This window comes from Chrysochloris asiatica, unplaced genomic scaffold (genome assembly GCF_000296735.1).
Source record: "Chrysochloris asiatica unplaced genomic scaffold, ChrAsi1.0 scaffold00042, whole genome shotgun sequence".
Taxonomy (NCBI): Eukaryota; Metazoa; Chordata; class Mammalia; order Afrosoricida; family Chrysochloridae; genus Chrysochloris; species Chrysochloris asiatica.
Genome location: NW_006408560.1, coordinates 17,040,698 through 17,060,463, shown reverse-complemented (window position 1 = coordinate 17,060,463; position 19,766 = coordinate 17,040,698). Strand labels below are relative to the sequence as shown.

The 19,766-nt window shown below is 38.8% G+C and overlaps 1 protein-coding gene across 1 annotated transcript in view; it reads left to right on the top strand.

Moving 5' to 3' along the window:
* FCRL3 (Fc receptor-like 3) overlaps positions 1-19,766 on the top strand; it is a 173,032-nt gene that overhangs the window by 28,984 nt on the left and 124,282 nt on the right. Inside the window, 1 exon segment of the mRNA XM_006878204.1 lies at positions 12,262-12,504. Coding sequence (XP_006878266.1) covers positions 12,262-12,504 — 243 coding nt within the window.

Here is a 19,766-nt window from a genome sequence, read left to right as displayed (position 1 = left end):
ATGAATAGAGAGAAATACTGTTAACTGATGGTACATGGAGGGGATTATAATCATTGTAATGAAACAAAGTATATGATTTGGTGAATGTAAAACTGATGATCTGCCTTGTAAACTTTCACTTAATTCACACACACACACACAAAAAAAAAATAGAAAAAAAAATGAAAGGGCATACATTTTTCTTCAGGTAATAATATAAAAAAAGACTCCCAGGAGCCTCAGTTCTTTATAGCTGGCCTAAATGGGTTATTACCACTTATTACAAAAGTATCTTAAACTTGATGTAACTTACATAGAGAAATAAAATTTATAACTTTTATTTTTGTCTTTTAATTCCATTTTCAATGAACTTTTTGAAGTCCTTTATGATTTTCATTGCAGAAGAACAAGAAAAAGAAATTAAAAACATATGGGTTACATAGAAGACAAAATAACTGTTATGATTTACTAATGATGCAATTGAATATGAAGAAAATTAAAAATATGTAATAAATTATTGATTTTAATATAAGATTGAAGAAAGATTTCTGGATTAAAAAACTTTTTAAATCAGTGACTGTACATCATCAACAAAAAGACAATTATATGTAAAAAAAATACATATAATTTTCAATAGACAAAAAAAAAAGTATCTAAGAATAACGCTAACAAAACATGTTCAAGACCTCTAACAAAGGTCACTATAAAACAATTAGATAAAATTCAAGAAAATCTAAACATGGAGTAATATACAATATTCATTAGTTAGAAGATCTAGTAACAGTACTCTAAATTTTCCCAAAATTAATCTACTGATAAAGTGAAATCTCAATCTTAATCCTAACAAATTTTAATTATTGTTCATTTGGTTTTTCCATTGAGCTTAAATTGATTTTAAACTGATATACACATACATGTAAAGGGCAAAGAATAGCATGACCTTTGCAACAAAAACAAAACAAAGAGGTAAGATTCACCAGATATAACAATTAGAAAAGTGTGTATTGGAGCAAGGATAGACAAATAAACCAATGAAATCATATAGAGAATCTAGAGATATATCCATTCATATATGGGCCCTTACTTTGACAACTTGGTTGTTGTTAAGTGCCATTGAGTCAGGATTTAACAATAACTAAGTTGTCAAATTAATCAGCAGTGCCACACCATGAGTCTGCACACCATGCAATGGACTGCAAGATTGGTTTGAATTGTAAGGTCGGTGGTTCAAATTCACCATTAGTCCCTCAGAAATCCTATACAGGATCACTATGAGTAGGAACTAGTGTTCATCTAAAGACATAATAGAGTACAAAAGCAAACTGTAGAGTGAAAGAAGATATTTGCACTATATAAATCCAACAAAGAATTTGTATATGGAACTACAGATCATAAAGAACTACAGATCCATAAATAAAAAACAGACAACACAATAGAAAATTGAGCAAAATACTTTAAAAGATATTTCATAAAAAAAAAAAATCAGGAAGACATTGAACCTAAAATATGATCTCATTAACAATAAGAGCAATACAAATTAACATTATAATGACATACCACTACATATCAACCAAAACATCTAAATTTAAGGGGAGCAGTAAGAACTGGGATAAATGCAAATTGGTGCAACCACACTGGAAAACTTTTTAGCATTTGTGTATGCTTTGGGCTGAACAATCCAATTCGTAGGTCTATATTTTATGTATATTCATAATAACATAATAAATTTTAAACTACTCAAATGGTCAAAAATGGTAGAAAGAATACATTAAATTGATATATTCATACAACAGAATATTATCCAACAAAAACTTAATAACCTACAATAAATGCATGAAAGAATCTTACAATGTTGAGTGAAAGAAGCGTGACACACACAGAACACCTATAACAGTTTTATTAAAGCAATTATTGCTGTTAAGTGATATAGAGTCAGTTCTGACTCACAGTGACTCTATGTAAGGTTTCCAAGGAGTAGCTGGTAAGTTTGAACTGTTGACTTTGTGGTGCGCAGTCCTGTGCTGATCCTACAGCGTCATAACAGAAGTCCAATTAAATCAATATAACCCCCCCAAAAAACAGGCAAAACCAAACAACATTATTTAGAAAGGGGTTGTTATTGTGTTGTTGTGAAATGCCGTTGGATTTGTTCCGACTCATAGTGACCCTGTATAAGGTTTCTGAGGAGCAGCTGCTGGGTTTGAACTGCCGACCTTGTGGTTCTCAGTGCAGTGTTGATCCTACCATGTCACAAAGGACAGTAAATTGAGGACATTTGTAGTTCAGTGGTAGGATTCACCTTCCATGCTGTAGAACTGAGTTCTATTCCTGGCCCATGCATAGCATGTACTGTTATACCTTTCTGTCAGTGGAGACTTGCATGTTACTCTGATGCTGAACAGATGTAAGTGAAGCTTCCAGACTAAGATTACTAGGAAGAAAAGCCTGCTGATCTACTTCCAAAATTCAATCAATGAAAACCCAATGTATTACAAATGGTCCAATTTGCAACCAAACCTGGGGATACCCCAGAACCATGCAGCAATTCATTGCATTCTTCATGGGGCCACTTGGGATCTCCCAGGACCAGGCAGTTAACACCAGTGGCAAAGAAAATTTAAATTATAAAACAAAGTAAAGGTATATTTACTATCAAAGTAAAAATTTAGGATATAGGGGAGTTATGATGATTAAAGGACACAGAAGAGGTCTCTGGGGTCATGGCAGTATCCTATTTTCTGGTCCGGGTGGTGATTGTCTTACAATAACTTGTTAAACTAGGCATTTTTTAATGCACTATTTTTGGAGTCCTGGTGTGGCACTGTAGGATAAGCACTAGACCTCAAGGCCAGTTTGAATCACATGTTCAGTGGTTTGAATTAACCAGTCACTTCTTGGAAGCCCTATATAGGGTCACTATGAGTTGGAGGTGACTTGAAGGCACGTAACAGCAACAACAACAATATTATATCTATACTGCATTTCAAAAATGTCTTAAAAAAGAAAATATTGGTAGTGAAAAGATTGGACTAGGTTCATAAAATTGAAGAAGAAAGTGGAAGGAGCCAAGAGCAACTTTATCAGGTAGCAGTAAAGTTGAGTAGGGAAGTGAGAGAAGAGAATAAAAGATGATTTCCAGGTTCTGGCTTGAGCACCTGGGTAGAGACTGAGGGCATCCATCAATGTGAAGGAGACATGAGGAAAAGTCTGATTGTACTTGTTTTATATTTGGTTTTTTTACATAGCAGTTTGCGTATACTCCTTTTATCACACGTCTTTGACTTTATTATAAAAGTTTGTATACTTCCTTGCAGATTTTTAGAAATCTTATATCATTTATCTTTGAATTCATGTTAGTATCCATCAAAGTTCTCAGAAGTTATCATTGATGTTTAAGAAACTATTCTTCCAGGACAAATTTGCTTTTGTGGGTATCCTCATGGGATGACCAGTGAAGCAGACAGTACAGAATTTCCCCAGAAGACTCAAAAACACATGATACAAATATGCTAATTAAAAAACACCAATGTCATTTAACATCTAAGACTGAAATTTTGCTACTGATTACATTTCCCAGCCCAAATTAAATCTAATAAACAGCTCAGAGGTCTGTAATAAGATTAAGCAACTAATAATCTCCTCCAATAAAAAAAATACAATACAATATTGTATTGTAAAAACAAAATTTTAATACGTGACCTTTTCTTTTTAGTATTTCGAGGAAGAAGCTAAAGTTCTTGTAGGAAAGATTCCAGACACGCTGTAAATAAAAGGGTTTGGAGGCAGCAACTGATCTACTCTTACTTCACCTGGAGGAAGGAGAATCAAACCCTATCAGCCCAAGGTCAATTCCTATAAGGCTAAGAGCACATTTGTCCTGGAAGAGCAGCTTCATAAACATCCTTCCACCTTCCAATCTTCTTATCAGTTCTGACACCAACCATCTCTCCCACAGCATTCTTAACTTCTCAGCAAGGTTTCATAATTCACTGCAATGGCCACACAGAACTCTAGATCATACTCAAGATTATGGGGTTTATTAAGAAAGTTAACTGGTTACAAATTGGGGTCAGAAGTGTACAGGAAACAATTATTTAGTTAGGGCTGCTTTTTTCTCAGCCGTGCCTAGAGGCACAACTCTCTCTGGCCCTCAGCCCCTGTTCAGATAGTGTTACTAAGTTCCTTTAATGCTGCTAATAAATGTCTAAAGGAGACTTCACTCTGCTCCAAACATCAGTTCAAAGGTGCTTGACTCAAGCTCCATGGGTCAGCAACCCCAGCTGCCCACTTTACAAGTAAACTTCCTGCCCAAAGACACTCAGCTTTCTCACCCTATGGGTAAGGAAGCCCGTCAGTCTGTGTCATGATTTGGCTCTTGGTTCTGCTGCTACGGCTCCTTTTATACCCCATGTTAAAGCTTCAAGCTTTCATAATCACAATTAACCCTGTAAACAATCACTCATGATTGAATTATATAATCCTACCAGCATATTCTCTTACCCAGATGCATCAGGGAGAAAAAGTTGTTTGGTGGGAGTCATATGAAGTAATTCACTGTACTACACATGTTAGAATGTTTAAAAAAATTAAAGTCTGATATCAAATTCTTGTGAGTGACACTTTTCCTCAGATTTCTTATTCTGCTTAATCTCAGCTGAGAGAAGTTTCTCAATATATGGATCGAGTTGGAGTCATTTTCATAGTGCTGTTGGACTGTCTCATAGTGGAGCTGAATCATTCTCTCCCCCCCCCCCCCAGGATCTTAGAAGTGCAGAGAGTATATTCACTCAGTGTCTAGACATTCATGAGTCAGACTCTTAGAAAGTTCAAAGACTTAATAGGGCAGATTAAGTGATCACAGATCCATTAACTAAAATAAAAAAGCCAATCACAACCCTATCCTACATAGTTATCCAAGCAATCTTCTATTCTTAGGACCCATATCTAACTCTCCATAGGCCATAGCAGAGGTACAATCCTAGATTATTTTGTTAAATTCAGCCCTCAGTCAGTTGATGACAGCTAATCCAGAACATTTGAAATCAAACTTAATTGTGAGAAACCTCTCAGCACAAAATCAATTTTGATACTAAGCAGTTACTATTTTGGAGTTGGGTGAAAGCCATTTATGTACCTTTCTTTCTCATGGTATATATTCAAATCTCCATCTTTTCACTTCCCTTTGACTTTGATGCTTCCTACAACTACTGCTCAATTATGAAGGTTGTTTTAAGGAACATGTTTGAGCAAGCAGATGGACTGTTGGTTTTTATGGACTTGTTTTGACCTGAGAAGATTGCCTTCTCTGAAATATTTCACCTTGTCATTATATTTCTTTCAGTTGTAAAATAAATTTCAACAGATTCATGAGATGATACTGTTGTGGGTATTTCTGTAGCTTGTGCCCCAAAGCGCTTAATGAGAATCTATCCTTCCGAAATGTACATTTCAAGAACCAGATTTTTCTCCCAATTTGAATTCCATAGATTGATTGGCTATATGTACATAGGATAAGGAGTTCTGGAAGCATAGTGGTTATGAGTCAGGCTGCTGATATCACAGTCAGCAGTTGGAAACTACCAGCTGTTCCAAGGGAGAAAGACGAGGCTTTCTGCTCCTGTAAAGATTTATAGCCTCAGAAACCCTGTACAGGGTCGCGACGAATCGCAGCACACCACCACAACCATGTATATAGGATACAGGCAGCATCTGTATGCCAATGCATAACAAGTATGTTGTTGTTGTTGTTAAGTGCTGTCGAGTCGGTTCCAACACATAGCGACCCTGTATAGGGTTTCCGAGGAGCGACTGGTGAGCTTGAACAACTGACCTTGTATTCAAACTGACTTTGCAGTCCAGCTTATTAACCCACAGCACTACACTAGGACTCTAATAAGTATAGCATACTGAAACTCACCCATCAATTCTTTAAATATTTCCACTCTTGAGCCTAGAGACAACCACGTGAATTTAGGATTTATCCTTCCATTTTTTTCCTTGGCATGTATGCAGGGTGGAGTCTGACGTGACTAATAACGGACTCCTGATGTGGCACTGTAAAATAAGCACTAGACTGCTAATCACAAGGTTAGTGGTTTCAACCCATTAGCCCCTCCTTGGAAATCCTATACAGGGTCTCTCTGAGTCTCAACCAACTCAATGGTACTTAACAACGCCAGCAGTAGAGGGATATTAGAGGGCTGGTGTGGTGTTGTAGGATAAGCATTAGACTGCTAACCAAAAGGTTGACACTTCAAATCCACCAGCTGCGCCTCATCAACCTTGTACCGGGTCACTATGAATCAGAACTGACCCAAGGCACTTAACAATAGAGGAATCCTACCTGGGTATGAAGGAGCTCTGGTAGCGTAGTGGTTACGAATCGGGCTGCGAACCACAAGGTCAGCAGTTCAAAACTACCAGCTGTTCCATGGGAGAAAGATGAGGCTTTCTGCTCCTTTAAAGATTTACAGCCTTGGAAACCCTATACAGGGCCGCTATGAGTTGGAACCGACTCCATGGCACATAACCACCACCACCTGAGTATAACAACAAAATTTGAAGCTAGATCCTAATTGGTACTCTGTAGCATATGAGGAGTCCTGGTGTGGTGCTGTGGATTAATGTGCTGGACTGCAAGGTCATTTTGAACCACACGGTCAGTGGTTCAAGCTCACCAGACACTCCTTGGAAACCGTATACAGGGTGGCTGTGAGTTGGTTCTGATTCAACCGCACGTAACAACAACAACATAGCATACAAGGAACCGTACAGCCAAAAAGATTGAAAAATATTATTCTAGTCACCTTAAAGAAAACAGCTGTAAGGATTTCCATTTTCCCTAAGAAAAGGTTGTTTGCTTCAGACATGACTCCCTACAAAAACCTACTAAGGCCATCCTCAACTTTTGTTGAGTCCCCCTCACAGTTCCTAAGATATGTTGTTAGGCAACCTTTAGGGTCACCCATTTGCCTTCTGCTCACAGTTAAACCTTTGTCTTTTCTGTCTCTCTTAAAACTAACTTCACTACATTCTGAGGCCCCTGATGAAGTTATGGTGCCTTTTGCTTATCACCACTCAAAGATATGGTCTATCCTCTATAGAAACAACCACTAGTCTGTGAACAAGCTGATGTCATCTACCAGAGTTGCAAAACCATGATCCTAAAACTGCAGGCTTCTTACCTGGACTCAGTAGTTAAATTTAAACATCCGCTCTGAACCTCTTTTACAGGAATAAGATGAGGCTTTCTGTTTCCTCAAATATTTACAGCCTCAGAAAACCTATACAGGATTACTATGAGTTGGAACCAACTTGGCAGCACAAAAAACAACATGAACCTCTAAGTTCATAGTCAAAATGCCCTCCACATTGAAAGCTACAGGTCCTGATTTTATCAAAAGTTTTTCCTTGTGAATATATGGCTTGTTGTATATTTGTTTCTTGTTTATATTTCTCTTCATTCCAAATTCATGTAACAACTCTTTGCATCTCTAAGAATTTGCTTTAAAAACTGTAAGCATACCCTTGCCCCCTCTTCCTCCTCCCTTCCCTCCCAAGTGCAAGGGAAGGTCAGTGCCCTTTCATTGACCCCTCTAGCAGTAGGCTTGTATTCAAGTGGTAAAGTCTAGAACTGAGTTATCAAAAAAAAACCAAAAAGCCACTACCTAGTTTATTCCAATTCATATAACAACATTGTTGTTGTTGTTAAGTGCCATTGAGTCGGATTGCTCTTTAGGGTTTCCGAGACCATTAATCTTTATGAGAGCAGGTAGACTCATCCTTCTCCCAGGGGGAGGCTAGTGAGTTTGAACTGCTCACCTTGTGGTTAATAGCCCAACAGTTAACCCACATTACCATCAGGGCTCCTTGGAACTGAGTTAACCATGCTTAATTTATTCTGCCTAAATTGACCAATCAGGTAAGTCACTTCACCTCACTGGGTGGAATGAATTAAGTTGGAGTAGAAAGAGGAACAGAGTTCAGTTAAAGTTTGTCCAGTTAAAGTTGAATTTCATATACACAATGGATACTTTGTAGTCTAAGTGTATCCCAAATATTTCAAAGAATATACTGGTTGTTTACCTGAAATCCAAATTTAACCTTGCATTTTATACGGTAATCTTATGCTAGATAACACTGTGCCAAATTCTGGGAATGTAAACTGTACATGACCTAGTTTCTGCCTTATAGAGGAGAGTTCAAGGGTGAAAAGTCAATAGACAATACCAGATGGACAATACAACCCAAAGAGCATCTCTTTCCACCACCAGAAACAAATGGTAGCAGTAATGAGGCTTTCATTTCAAAGGTGTCTTTCAATGATTATGGCTTCCTATTCTGAGATTGCTGAGAAAAGGCTGTCTCTTCAAACACAGGTGATATCACACTGAAAGAAGCAAAAAATGACTCTTAGGGAGGTGAAAAAACTTTCACCTCTTTTTATGTTCTTTTTATGTATAGAGCATAGACATACATGAAGCACACACAGAGGTATACATTATATGTGTGGTATTTAAATTTAATAAAGAAGGGAGATGACTAGAAAAAAATGTCTTGAAAGTTCCTTCCACTGCCATCGAATTGATTCTGACTCATAGAAACCCTGTATTGGGTTTCCAAAGCTGAAAATATTTATGTGAACAGAAAGCCTCATTTTTCTCCCTGCAGAGTTGCTGGTGGGTTTGAAAAGCCAACCCAGCAATTAGCAGTCTGGTGCTTATCTTACAGCTCAGTCCTGGATCCTAAAAAAAAAAAAAAGAGAAGAAGCTCTTTAGAGGACGATAATGAAAAAAATGTTGAGAAACACTGGTCCAAAGTTCCTCACAGTCCATCGTCCATCCAATGTTCCCTCAAAAATATTTATTGGGGTCCTGGTATGGCGCTGTGGGTTAATGTGCTGGACTGCAAATCTGTTTGAACTGCAAGGTCGGCAGTTCAAGCTCACCAGCTGCTCCTTGGAAACCCTATTCAGGGTCGCTATGGGTCAGAACCAACTCGATGGCACTTCACAACAACAACAACCTTGAGAAAAAGGAGCTCTGGTAGCGTAGTGGTTATTAACAAGTTGGGCTGATAACCTCAAGATCAGCAGTTCAAAACTACCAGCCGTTCCACAGGAGAAACATGAGACTTTCTGCTCCTGTAAAGCTTTAGAGCCTTAGAAACCCTATACAGAGTGGCTATAAGTCGGAACTGACTCCACAGCACATACCAACCGCCACCACCTGACAAAAGAATAGGGAGAGGAATAGGAGATATAACAGTGAATAAGGCAAACATGGATCCTTCTATGTTAGTAGAGGGGTTAGAAATCGGGGGGGGGGGGGAAGCAAGCAAAGAAATAAAGAAAATAACTACAAATTTTAATAAATGTTGTGGGGGAAAAAACCATACAGAGGTCAAAACTAGGAGACAATGATGTGGGGACTCTGAATGCAAGATCAGGGAAGGCCACAATGGAAGGCTCTGGTTTAAAAACAGGGGTTCTTATTTGAACACTTGTGTCGATCTGAACGGGATTTAGGGACAGCTTTTTTTGCTAATCTGTAAATTTTTTTTTTTTTTTCCTTTTCAGCAGCATCATGTAAACCTATAATTAAGGTTAAAAAGACTTTTGTCTCTGCTCTGACACCTTGACTTTGTGTGATTTTCACCCTAGAATAATAGCAGATCATCACACTTAAGCAAGTCCATATTAGGAGCCTCATGAGGCTCTAAAGACCGTCTGTGTTTGGTTAATGAAAGCGTTGTCCATTTTAAATATGAAAAAAAAAGTTATTAAAATCCTAGCAAATTCATAGGTTGTCATTGTCAGAGAACCCAGGGACAATGCTGAAGACATTTCTCCTGGGAGACCTGTCCTGTGAAAAGGTGGCTCCCAATAGCTAAAGATTCACTGCTGCCAAGATTGAAATATGACCAACTTTTCAGAAGGCGGTCACACTTTCAGAACCCAAGTCAGGATATGAAACTGAGTTCTGCTACTTCCCTTTTACTAATTCATATTTCTCTTACATGAGCAGCAGCCTCCAGTCATCCTCCTTGGATGCAAAATATGCTTGGTATTTGGTGAGACAGACTCTCTGCTTTCTCAACCAGTCCTGGTCTCCATGTTTCTTTGGCTGCTGCTGCTGCTGATTCTGGGTGAGTAGACGGGCTGGACAGGAACAGTAGCCTCAACATTTTAGGGGTGCCAGGGCAAAAGTTGAGGAGCTTTATTTGCTTCTACTCAAGAGTATCAGAGACAGGTAGCAAGAGATGGGAAATGAGCAATGCAGGAAAATCCAAAAAGTTCCAGATACATCCACCAGGGCAAACTAAATGTGTTGCCCTTTATTTCTCACCCATTTCTTTCTTAGTCTAATAGCAGACTTAAATTTTTCTTTCTGCCAGACCACAACTCTACATCCCTCTCTCTGTTCCAGCTTCAAACTAAATTGTTCAGATTGAGAGTAAACTGCAAAATTTAGATGAAGAGAGAAGTCTACTGAAAAACGAGGCCCCCTTCTTATGATTATAATAAAAATTTAACCAAAGGCTTAAAAATATATAACAATGACCAGGAAAACAGAAAAACTACTTCTAGCAATTTTCTGATTCTGCCCCACTCTTTTCAGGCTGGGGGTGGGGGCTGGGATCAAGTATAAAGCTACTAAGAATGGAATAGCAAAGAGATGAGCTAGGGTTATATACACAAGCTATTGTATGCTTAGGTTTTAAAAAATAACTACAAATTTTGATACACATTGTGGGGGGAAAAAGCATACAGAGGTTTTTTTTTTTTTAATTAAAGGTTTTAATTAATTTTGCTTGCAGGGGCATGGGTCTTGTGGAATGAGAGTGAAAGAATAGGAAAGAAAAACTAAAGAAGTAGTTGTGGCTGTGTAGCTGGAAAGTATCTCAGAGTTTCTAACTGTAAACATTTGAGAACCTTTGCTTTGTGTTAATCTTCCAGTCTTGATTTCCTTGCAGCTTCCAGAGATGCACAATCTGGTGAGTTTCACTTTCTTTCTGTTCCTCATGGTCTCTAGGTTTAGTCACTTCAGCTAGTATCCCTTGTCCCCTGAGATAAGGACTGATTGGATGTACCAACATCTCCAGCTTCCATTTCTGGGATGTCCCAGTGTAGGGAGGAATAAAACATTTGCAGAGGAAAGTGCAGAGGCAGATTACAGAGATTTAGAAAATTTCGGAGCTAACCTCCCTTATACCCTGAGGCGCTGCCCTATCTAAATCCAGGGTAGTTGCTGCTCTCAAAGGATGTAGAAATTTCTCCCACTCTCAAAGGAAAATGTTACAGTCAAATCCTTACCCACATTACAAAGGAGTTCTACTACTGTAATTAATGTCTCAGTATCCAGGCCCACCAGCCAGTTGCAATTCTGTAAACCAGACAATTTCATAACCAGCACAGGCCCCTTCATTCAAATTAATTATTGTTGTTGTTGTTAAGTGCCTTTGAGTTCACTCCGAATCATACATAGTGACCATGTATAGGGTCTCCAAGGAAAGGCTTGTGATTGAAATGCTAACCATGTGGTTCAAACAGGCCTTGCAGTTCAGTGCTTATCCTACAGCGCCACATCAAGACTCCAAATTAATTATATCTCTCAATTATTAATCATGTGCAACCTAAATGGAAAGTAGAGAGGAGTTGCCTTCCCCAAGGAATCTTCAAGTAAGCAAGGTTTGAAAGTCATAAAAGTAAAAAAAAAAAAAAAAAAAAAAATTAAATGTAAACAGTCAAGTAGGAAGTTGTATTCTGGAGTCTAGAAATGCTTCTGGAGTATGTACATCTCAGGTTCACCTTTATCTAGATATGAATGTACTGGACAAGAGCATTTCAGAATTAGTCCACCTCGTAAGGCCCTCGCATATTTGCCCAACTAAAAATCACATCTCTTGGGCTTTTCTGAGCTCTTATTAGGGATCTGAGACCTATTTCTATGACAACCACCTTCAGACAAGGCATAGGAGGAGGATGTACAGATTTATCCCAGGAATTTCTGGTGTGGGTCTATAGAATACCCATTAGACTACTAGCCAGAAAGTTGGCAGTTCAAGCACACCAGTCACTTATCAGATGTCCTGTACAGGGTCACTGTGAGCCATAACTGACTTGATGGCATTTAACAACAAAAACAACATTTTCCCCAGTTGGCTTACTCAGTTTGGAAGCAGTCCAGGCAGACTCCCAGCTTCAGGATTGGACCCTTCTTTGTTCTGTACCCACCCATCCCTATTCACGTTCACCTGCCTCCATCTTTCTATCCTGTTTAGGAGCAGTTTCAAAAGCTGTGGTTCTCCGCCAACCTTCATGGTCTCCGAACTTCACAGGAGACAGAGTGACTCTTACATGCAAAGAAGACCACTCCCCAGCTTTGGGAAACATAGCTTGGTATTATGAGGGGAATTTGTTGAAGATAAAATCTGTAATGATCCCAGCAGGAAAAGCTGGAAAGTACCAATGCGAAACCAGAGGATTCTCTCGTAGTGACCCTGTGGATGTGGTCTTTTCACCTGGTGAGGAAAGAAAAGTGGAGTTTTTGAAGTCAGAAGGGGCAGAATGTATGAGGGATGGGTTAATGCAGAGACTCCAGACAGAGGTCATAAAAAAGCATGGGAATATTTAACCAGCTTTTTGTTGTTGTTGTTATGTGCCGTTGAGTCGGTTCTGACTCATAGCGACCCTGTACAGGGTTTCTGAGGCTGTAAATCTTTACGGGAGCAGAAAGCCTCATCTTTCTCCTGCGGAACAGCTGGTAGTTTCAAACTGCTGTTCATGAGGTTCACAACCCGATTCGTAATCTCTACGCTACCAGAGCTCCTTTAACCAGCTTACTCAGGGGGGAAATAAGGAGATAAACCTGTAGCAGGACACTGAGTTACCCATCTAGCCATCGGGAGAATTGTTAGTTTCCATGTATTTGACTTTATTTCCTTGGTCTTCCTATTGTTGATTTCTAATTTGATAGCATTGTGGTCTCATAAGATAGGATACCCATTAGACTACTAGCCACAAGGTTGGCTAGTAGTATTTTGGTGTTTGTAAATTTATGGACGCTTGTTTTGTGGCCTACCACATGGTCTACTTTGGAGAATGTTCCATGTGCTCTGGAAAAGAATGTGTATTGTGCTGTTGTTGGGTTGAACACTCTGTATACATCTATGAGGTCCAGTTGGCTGATTGTGTTGTTTAGTTCCTGTATGTCTTTGTCGAGTTTCTTTCTGGTTGTTCTATACATTTTCGAAAGTGATATATTAAAATCTCCCTCTATTATTGTTGATTTGTCTATTTCTTCCTTCAAATCTATTAGAGTTTGCTTACATATTTTGGAGCTCTTTCATTGGAAGCAGAGATATTTATTATGGTTATGTCATCTTGTTCAATGGTCCTTTTAATCATGAGATAATATCCATCTTTATCTATTATGCTGTTTTTTGCCTTAAACTTTATTTTATCCGAGATTAGTATTGCCACTCCTGCTTGTTTTTAATTGCAATTAGCTTGGTATATATTTTCCATCCTTTGACTTTTAGTCTGTTTTTGTGTTTGTGTATAAGGTGTCACTCTTGCAGACAGCATATTGAAGGTTCTTGTTGTCTTTCTTTTTTTTTTTTTTTTTAATGAGGTGGCTTGCGGCTTCTTTGTTATTCTTCAAGGTAGTATACTATTCCATTGTGTGTATGTACCTAAGTTTGTTTATCCATTCTTCCATTGATGGGCACTTAGGCTGTCTCCTTCTTTTTGCTATTGTGAATAGTGCTGCTATGAACATTGGTGTGCATGTATCTACTCGTGATATGGCTAGTATTTTTTGTGGATAAATACCAAGCAGATGGATTGTTGAATCATAAGGTATTTCTAATTCCAACTTTCTGAGGAAGCACCATACTGTTTTCCAAAGTGGTTGGACCATTTTGCAATCCCACCAGCAATGTATGATGGTCCCTGTCTCTCCACATCCTTGCCAGCATTTATTGTCCTCTACTTTTTTGAATTTTGCTGTTATTGCTGGTGTGAGATGATATTTCATTGTTGTTTGGATTTGTATCTCTGGCTAGTGATCGTGAACATTTCTTCATGTTTGTTGGCTGCCCAAATCTCTCACTTGGTGAAGTGACTGTTCATGTCCTGTTCCCATTTTTAATTGGGTTATTTGTCTTTTTCTTGTAGAGGTATTATAGTTTCCTACAGATTTTAGAAATTAGTCCCTTGTCTGATGTGTCATTGCAAAAGATTTTTTCTTGTTCTGTAAAAGAGTTAAAAACTCTTTTGGTAAAATCTCTTGATGCACATAAGTTTTTAATTTTTAGTATGTCCCAATCCATGCTGTGGGCTAATGCATCAAACTGCAAAGTTGTTTGAACTGCAAGGTCGGTGGTTCAAGCTCACCAGCTGCTCCTTGAAAACCCTATACACGGTCACTATGGGTTGGAATTGACTCGATGACACCTAACAACAACAACAATCATCTATTTTGTCTTCTTTTGCTTGTGCAGTTTTCACAATGTTTGGTAGTCTATGTATGCTCTGTATTAGAGCTTTCAAATTTGCCCCTGTTTTTTCATTGATGGCCTTTATAATTCTGTGATTCACATTTAGGTCTTTAATCCATGCTGAGTTGGTTTTGTATATGGTGTGAGGTAAAGGTCTTCTCTCATTCTTTTGCATATCGCTTTCTAGTTCTGCCAGCACTATCTGTTGGAGACTATCTCCTCCCCATGCAACATTCTTAGGCCCTTTGTTGAAAATCAGTGGGTTGTATGTGGATGGGTTAATTTTTAGATTCTTGGATCTTGTTTTCTTAATCATTCTGCCACTCTCTGTCTCTTAACTGGTGCATTTGTAATCCTTTTCCATTAAATTTAATTATCGATAGGTATGGATTAATTGCTGTCATTATGTTTGTTTTTTTTGTGGTGCTTCTGGTTTCTTTGTTCTGCATGTCTTCCTGTGCTGAGTTCATTTTTTGTGGGTGTTCTTCCTTGTCTATTTTTTCATAACTTTAATGTTTCCATGTTCTTCTTAGATTTTCCTTTTCTTGGTATGTTATAAAGTATTAATTTTCTTTCAGGTTATCTTATATTTTATTAACTTTCCCCTCCATTTAAGACACTCTATTTTATCCTGTAATCTACCTGACCACCTCACCACCTGGATCTCTGTTCCTATGTGTTTACCTTCTTTTACACTGTAATTGTTTTGATCATAGACAGATCTCTCAGATCCTCTGAATTCATTCTTAAAGTTTTGTTCAGTTCTCAACTCTTCCATTTGTTGACTGAGTTCTGGGTGGTGCTGCTACGTATGTCAATCTCTGGTTGTTGTCTGTTCTTGTTGGTTCTCAGTCCGTAGAACTCCCTTAGGATGTTTTACAGTGCAAGATTGGCTTTGGCAAAATCCCTTAGCTTCTGTTTATCCTGGAATGTTTTGATTACACCATTGTATTCGATTGACAGCTTTGCTGGTAAAGGATTCTTGGTTGGCAGTTTTTTTTTGTTTTTGTTTCTTTCAGGGTTTTATATATGTCTCCCCATTGCCGTCTTGGTTGCATGGTTTCTCCTGAGAGATCTGGGCTTAATCTGATTTTCTTGCCTGTGTATGTAACACTTCTCTTTTCCTAGTTGCTTTCTGGATTTTCTCCTTTGATTTTGAAGAGCTTGATTACGATATGCGTTGGTGATTTTCTTTTGGGGGCTATCCTTCCTTGGGCTGATTGGGCTTCTTGAATGCTTATTTTTGCATTTTACAGGATGTTATGGAATTTTTCTTCCAGAAGCTCTTCAACTATCTCCTATGTGGATTTGTGTGCTTCTTCCTGTTCTGGAATGACGATAATTCTTGTTATTCCTCTTCATGTTGTCCAACACGAATCTTGGACTTTCTTCAGATATTTTAATCCTTTTTTCTGCTTGCTCTTCTATCTTAGTAGTATTGAGAGATTTGTCTTCCAGGTCACTAGTTCTGGCTTCCATCTTTTCAATTCTACTCCTTTGCCCTTTCAGTGTATTGTCCATTTCTGGTATTCTATTATTAATCGTTTGGACCTGTTTTTTTGTAGGCTTTGAATTGTTTCCAATGCTGTATCTATCTTATTTGATGGTTCCCTTAGCACTTTTCTGACTTCTTCCTTATTTTTCTCAAGTCCTCTAAAGTGTTTTTTCTTGTTTTTTTCCAACAAATCATATACTTTGTTTCATTACAATGATTATAATTCCCTTCATGTACCATCAGTTAACATTATTTCTAAAGAGCATAATGTTTTGTTTTTAAATGTTTTATTGTGAATTATGTGATAGTTTACATGTGAGACCATTAGTTTTATATTCATCCTATTTTATATTGTTTCCTTGCCATGGTTACAATCCCCTCTATGCATCATCAACCAACCAAAGGGTATACTCTGCAAATCAGCCCCCTGGTCATCAGCACACAGCCCCTCTCCCTCTCTGGGTCTAAAGTCCCAAGCCGCTCCCTCTCTCCACGTCATCGTCTCTGCCTCCATCTTTGGCATCACTGCTTCTCTGGGTAGGGTTCCGCTCTCTGCTTTTCTCCCTTGATGGTTGCAGGGACCTCCACTCCTAGGCTGAAAAGTTAATCAACCCCCTCCTTTTGCTATAAAAAGTCTACCTTTACATTTCCTCACAATCAGTCCTGATAACAATTATTTACTATTGTATCACAAGAGACCTATCCCCATCTCCTTTTATCAACTCTGCCTAGACAGATTGGATACTACTCAATGGAGATTCTACCTTGCTCCACACCCTCTTGATCTAGGCTCTCTCTTGAAAGCTTGTTATCCAGTCACTTCTTGCCTCTGTAGGCTGCCCCCCAGCCCCATTTTGGGTAGCCACTTTCCAAGTTTCCCATCCCTGTCTACTCTGTGTATGGAGAGGGTGGGAATGATCCTCACTGTGAAGATTTGTTCCCTCTTTAAAGCTACTACATCCATAGGTGTAGGTTAAGTTCATAAAATTGTATCAGATTACTCTTTTTTCCTTTTCTTTCTTCTAATTGCACTCTGATTATCCACTCATTGAAGCCAGGTCAAGTGGATATTATCTGTAAATGTGGGTGTTCTTATGCATATGCCCTCTCTTCTTATCAGCTGGATGCTTTACTCTCCACTCTAGTCCTCTGTGGCTATATCAGTGACTCTGGGCCCAAGAGTCCCCAGGTCTTGCCACACTGCTGGTCAACCAGGTCTCCACCCTTATTCACAGGAGTCTATTGAACATTGTAGGGCTTAGCTCACAGCTTCATTGTTTTTCCTTCACTTCCCCTTATTGGTGATGAATGTGGTCACCAATCAGACCATGTAGTCCCATTGAGTCTTAGTCTTAGAAGGAGGTTTGCCCTGAGAGGACCTGGCCACTTGCATTGATGTCTCCTGGGTGAGCCACTTGCTTGTTCTTGTAGTAAGCAGTCGGTCTGCCTATATTGTTTTGTATTTTTTCTGTTGGTCTTTCAAGAATTATCTTCTGTTTTTGCTGCTCCAGGCTGGTCTGCTTGTCTTTTCAAGTGGAAATTTTCCCCCTCTGAAGATTCTGGATGCTGTTCAGGATTCCACCTATGGTCTTATGTAATGCAGAGGCTCTGTAGGAAGCCTCCTTCACTGGGCACGTTGTAGCCCCATTTTAGGTATTCCAAGGTGTTATAGGCAGAAGACGGACTTACATGCTTTCTATGGTGATATTTCTGACTATAACTTTCTCTCCCAATAAGTGTCTATTTTTTAATGTTATGTAAGGGAAACCAAGATTCAAAAGACAGCCAAGCATCTTAACATTCTTTCCCCTCCTTTCCCCATTCCAACCATGTCTCAATCCCTGTATCCCAGAGCCCTCTTGTTTCAAGGTTGTGCATACATACTTATTTATCTCTGTCCCATTCCGCTTCACATTCATCCTATCATACTTCATTTCATTGCAATGATTAAAATCCCCTCCATGCATCATCAAATAACTAAAGGATACACCCCACAGGTCCACTTCCCTGGTTGTCAGCAAACAGTTCCTCTCCCTCCCTGAGTCCCGTGTCCCCAGCCACTCCATCTGTCCACATCATCATCTCTGTCTCCATGCCTGGCTTCACTGCCTCTCTGGGTAGGGTCACACTCTCTGCTCTTCTCACTCGATGGTCCCAGGGACCTCCATTCCTGGGCTGCAAAATCACTCACTCTCCTCCTTTTGCAAAAAAAAAAAAGTCTACCTCTGCATTTCTGACCCTCATAGTCAGTCCTGATGGCAGTTATTCACTATTGACCACAAGAGTCTTATCCCCATTTCCTTTCGCCAGCCCAGTCCCAAGAGATTGGAAATCATTCAGTAGAGGTTCTGCCTACCCCAGCCCCATCTGCAACTAGGCTGCCTCTTTAAAGCTTGTAAGCCTGTCACTTCTTGCATTTATAGCTGCTCCCCCCCCCCACCCCATTTTGGAGTACAACTCTTCATAGTATTCTGTTATTATCCTATTGATTTCATTTGGTTCCATTGTGACATCGTCCATGTGCTTTCTAATGCGAGTTATTTGTGTCCTCTCCCTCTTTTCTATTGTTAGTGTTGCCAATGGTTTGTCAATTTTATTAATCCTTTCAAAGAACCAGCTTCTTGTCCTGATGATTCTTTCTATAGTTTTTCTGTTTTGCATCTCATTTATTTCAGTACTTATCTTTATTATTTCTTTTCTTTTGGTAACTATAGGTTCCCTCTGCTGGTCTGTTTCTAATTGTTGGAGATGCTGTGTTAATGTGTTAATTTTGGTTCTTTCCTCTTTTTGGATGTGCATATTTATTGCAATAAATTGTCCTCTCAGCACTGCTTTCACCACGTCCCAAAGATTTTGGTATGTTGTGCTTTCATTCTCATTTGTTTCTAGGAACTTTGTGAATTCATGTTTTATTTCTTCTTTTACCCAGTCACTTTTCTGCAGAATGTTGTTCAGTTTCCACGCATTTGACTTTATTTCCTTGATCTTCTTACTGTTGATTTCTAGTTTTATAGCATTGTGGTCTGAAAAGATGCTTTGTAGAATTTTGATATTTGTAAATTTATGGAGGCTTGCTTTGTGACCTAACACATGGTCAATTCTGGAAAATGTTCCATGTGCACTGGAGAAGAATGTATATTGTGCTGTTTAGGAATTGAATGCTCTATAAACATCTATGAGGTCAAATTGGTTGATTGTGTTGTTTAGTTCCTCTGTAACTTTGTTGAGTTTCTTTCTGGTTGCTCTGTCCCTTTTTGAAAGTGGTGTATTAAAAATCCCACTATAATTGTAGATTTATCTATTTCTTTCTTCAATTCTAGTAAGGTTTGCTTCATGTGTCTTCGTGCTGTTTCATTGGGAACATAGATATTTATTATGGTTATGTTGTCTTGCTCAATTGACCCTTTGATGATGAGGTAGTGTCCTTCTTTGTCTTTTATGCTGGTTTTTGTCTTAAAGTTTACATTATTGGAGATAGTATTGGCACTCCTGCTTGTTTATTGTTGCAGTTAGCTTAGTGTATTTTTTCCATCCTTTAATTTTTAGTCTGTTTTTGTCTTTGTGTGTAAGGCGTGTCTCTTTCAGGTAGCATATTGAAGGGTCTTGTTTTATCCACTCTGCCACTCTTTGTCTCTACACTGGTGAATTCAATCCATTGACATTCAATGTAATTATCGATTGTTGTTGTTGTTGTTGAGTGCCGTGGAGTCGGTTCTGACTCATAGCGACCCTGCACAGGGTTTCCGAGGCTGTAAATCTTTACGGGAGCAGAACGCCTCATCTTTCTCCC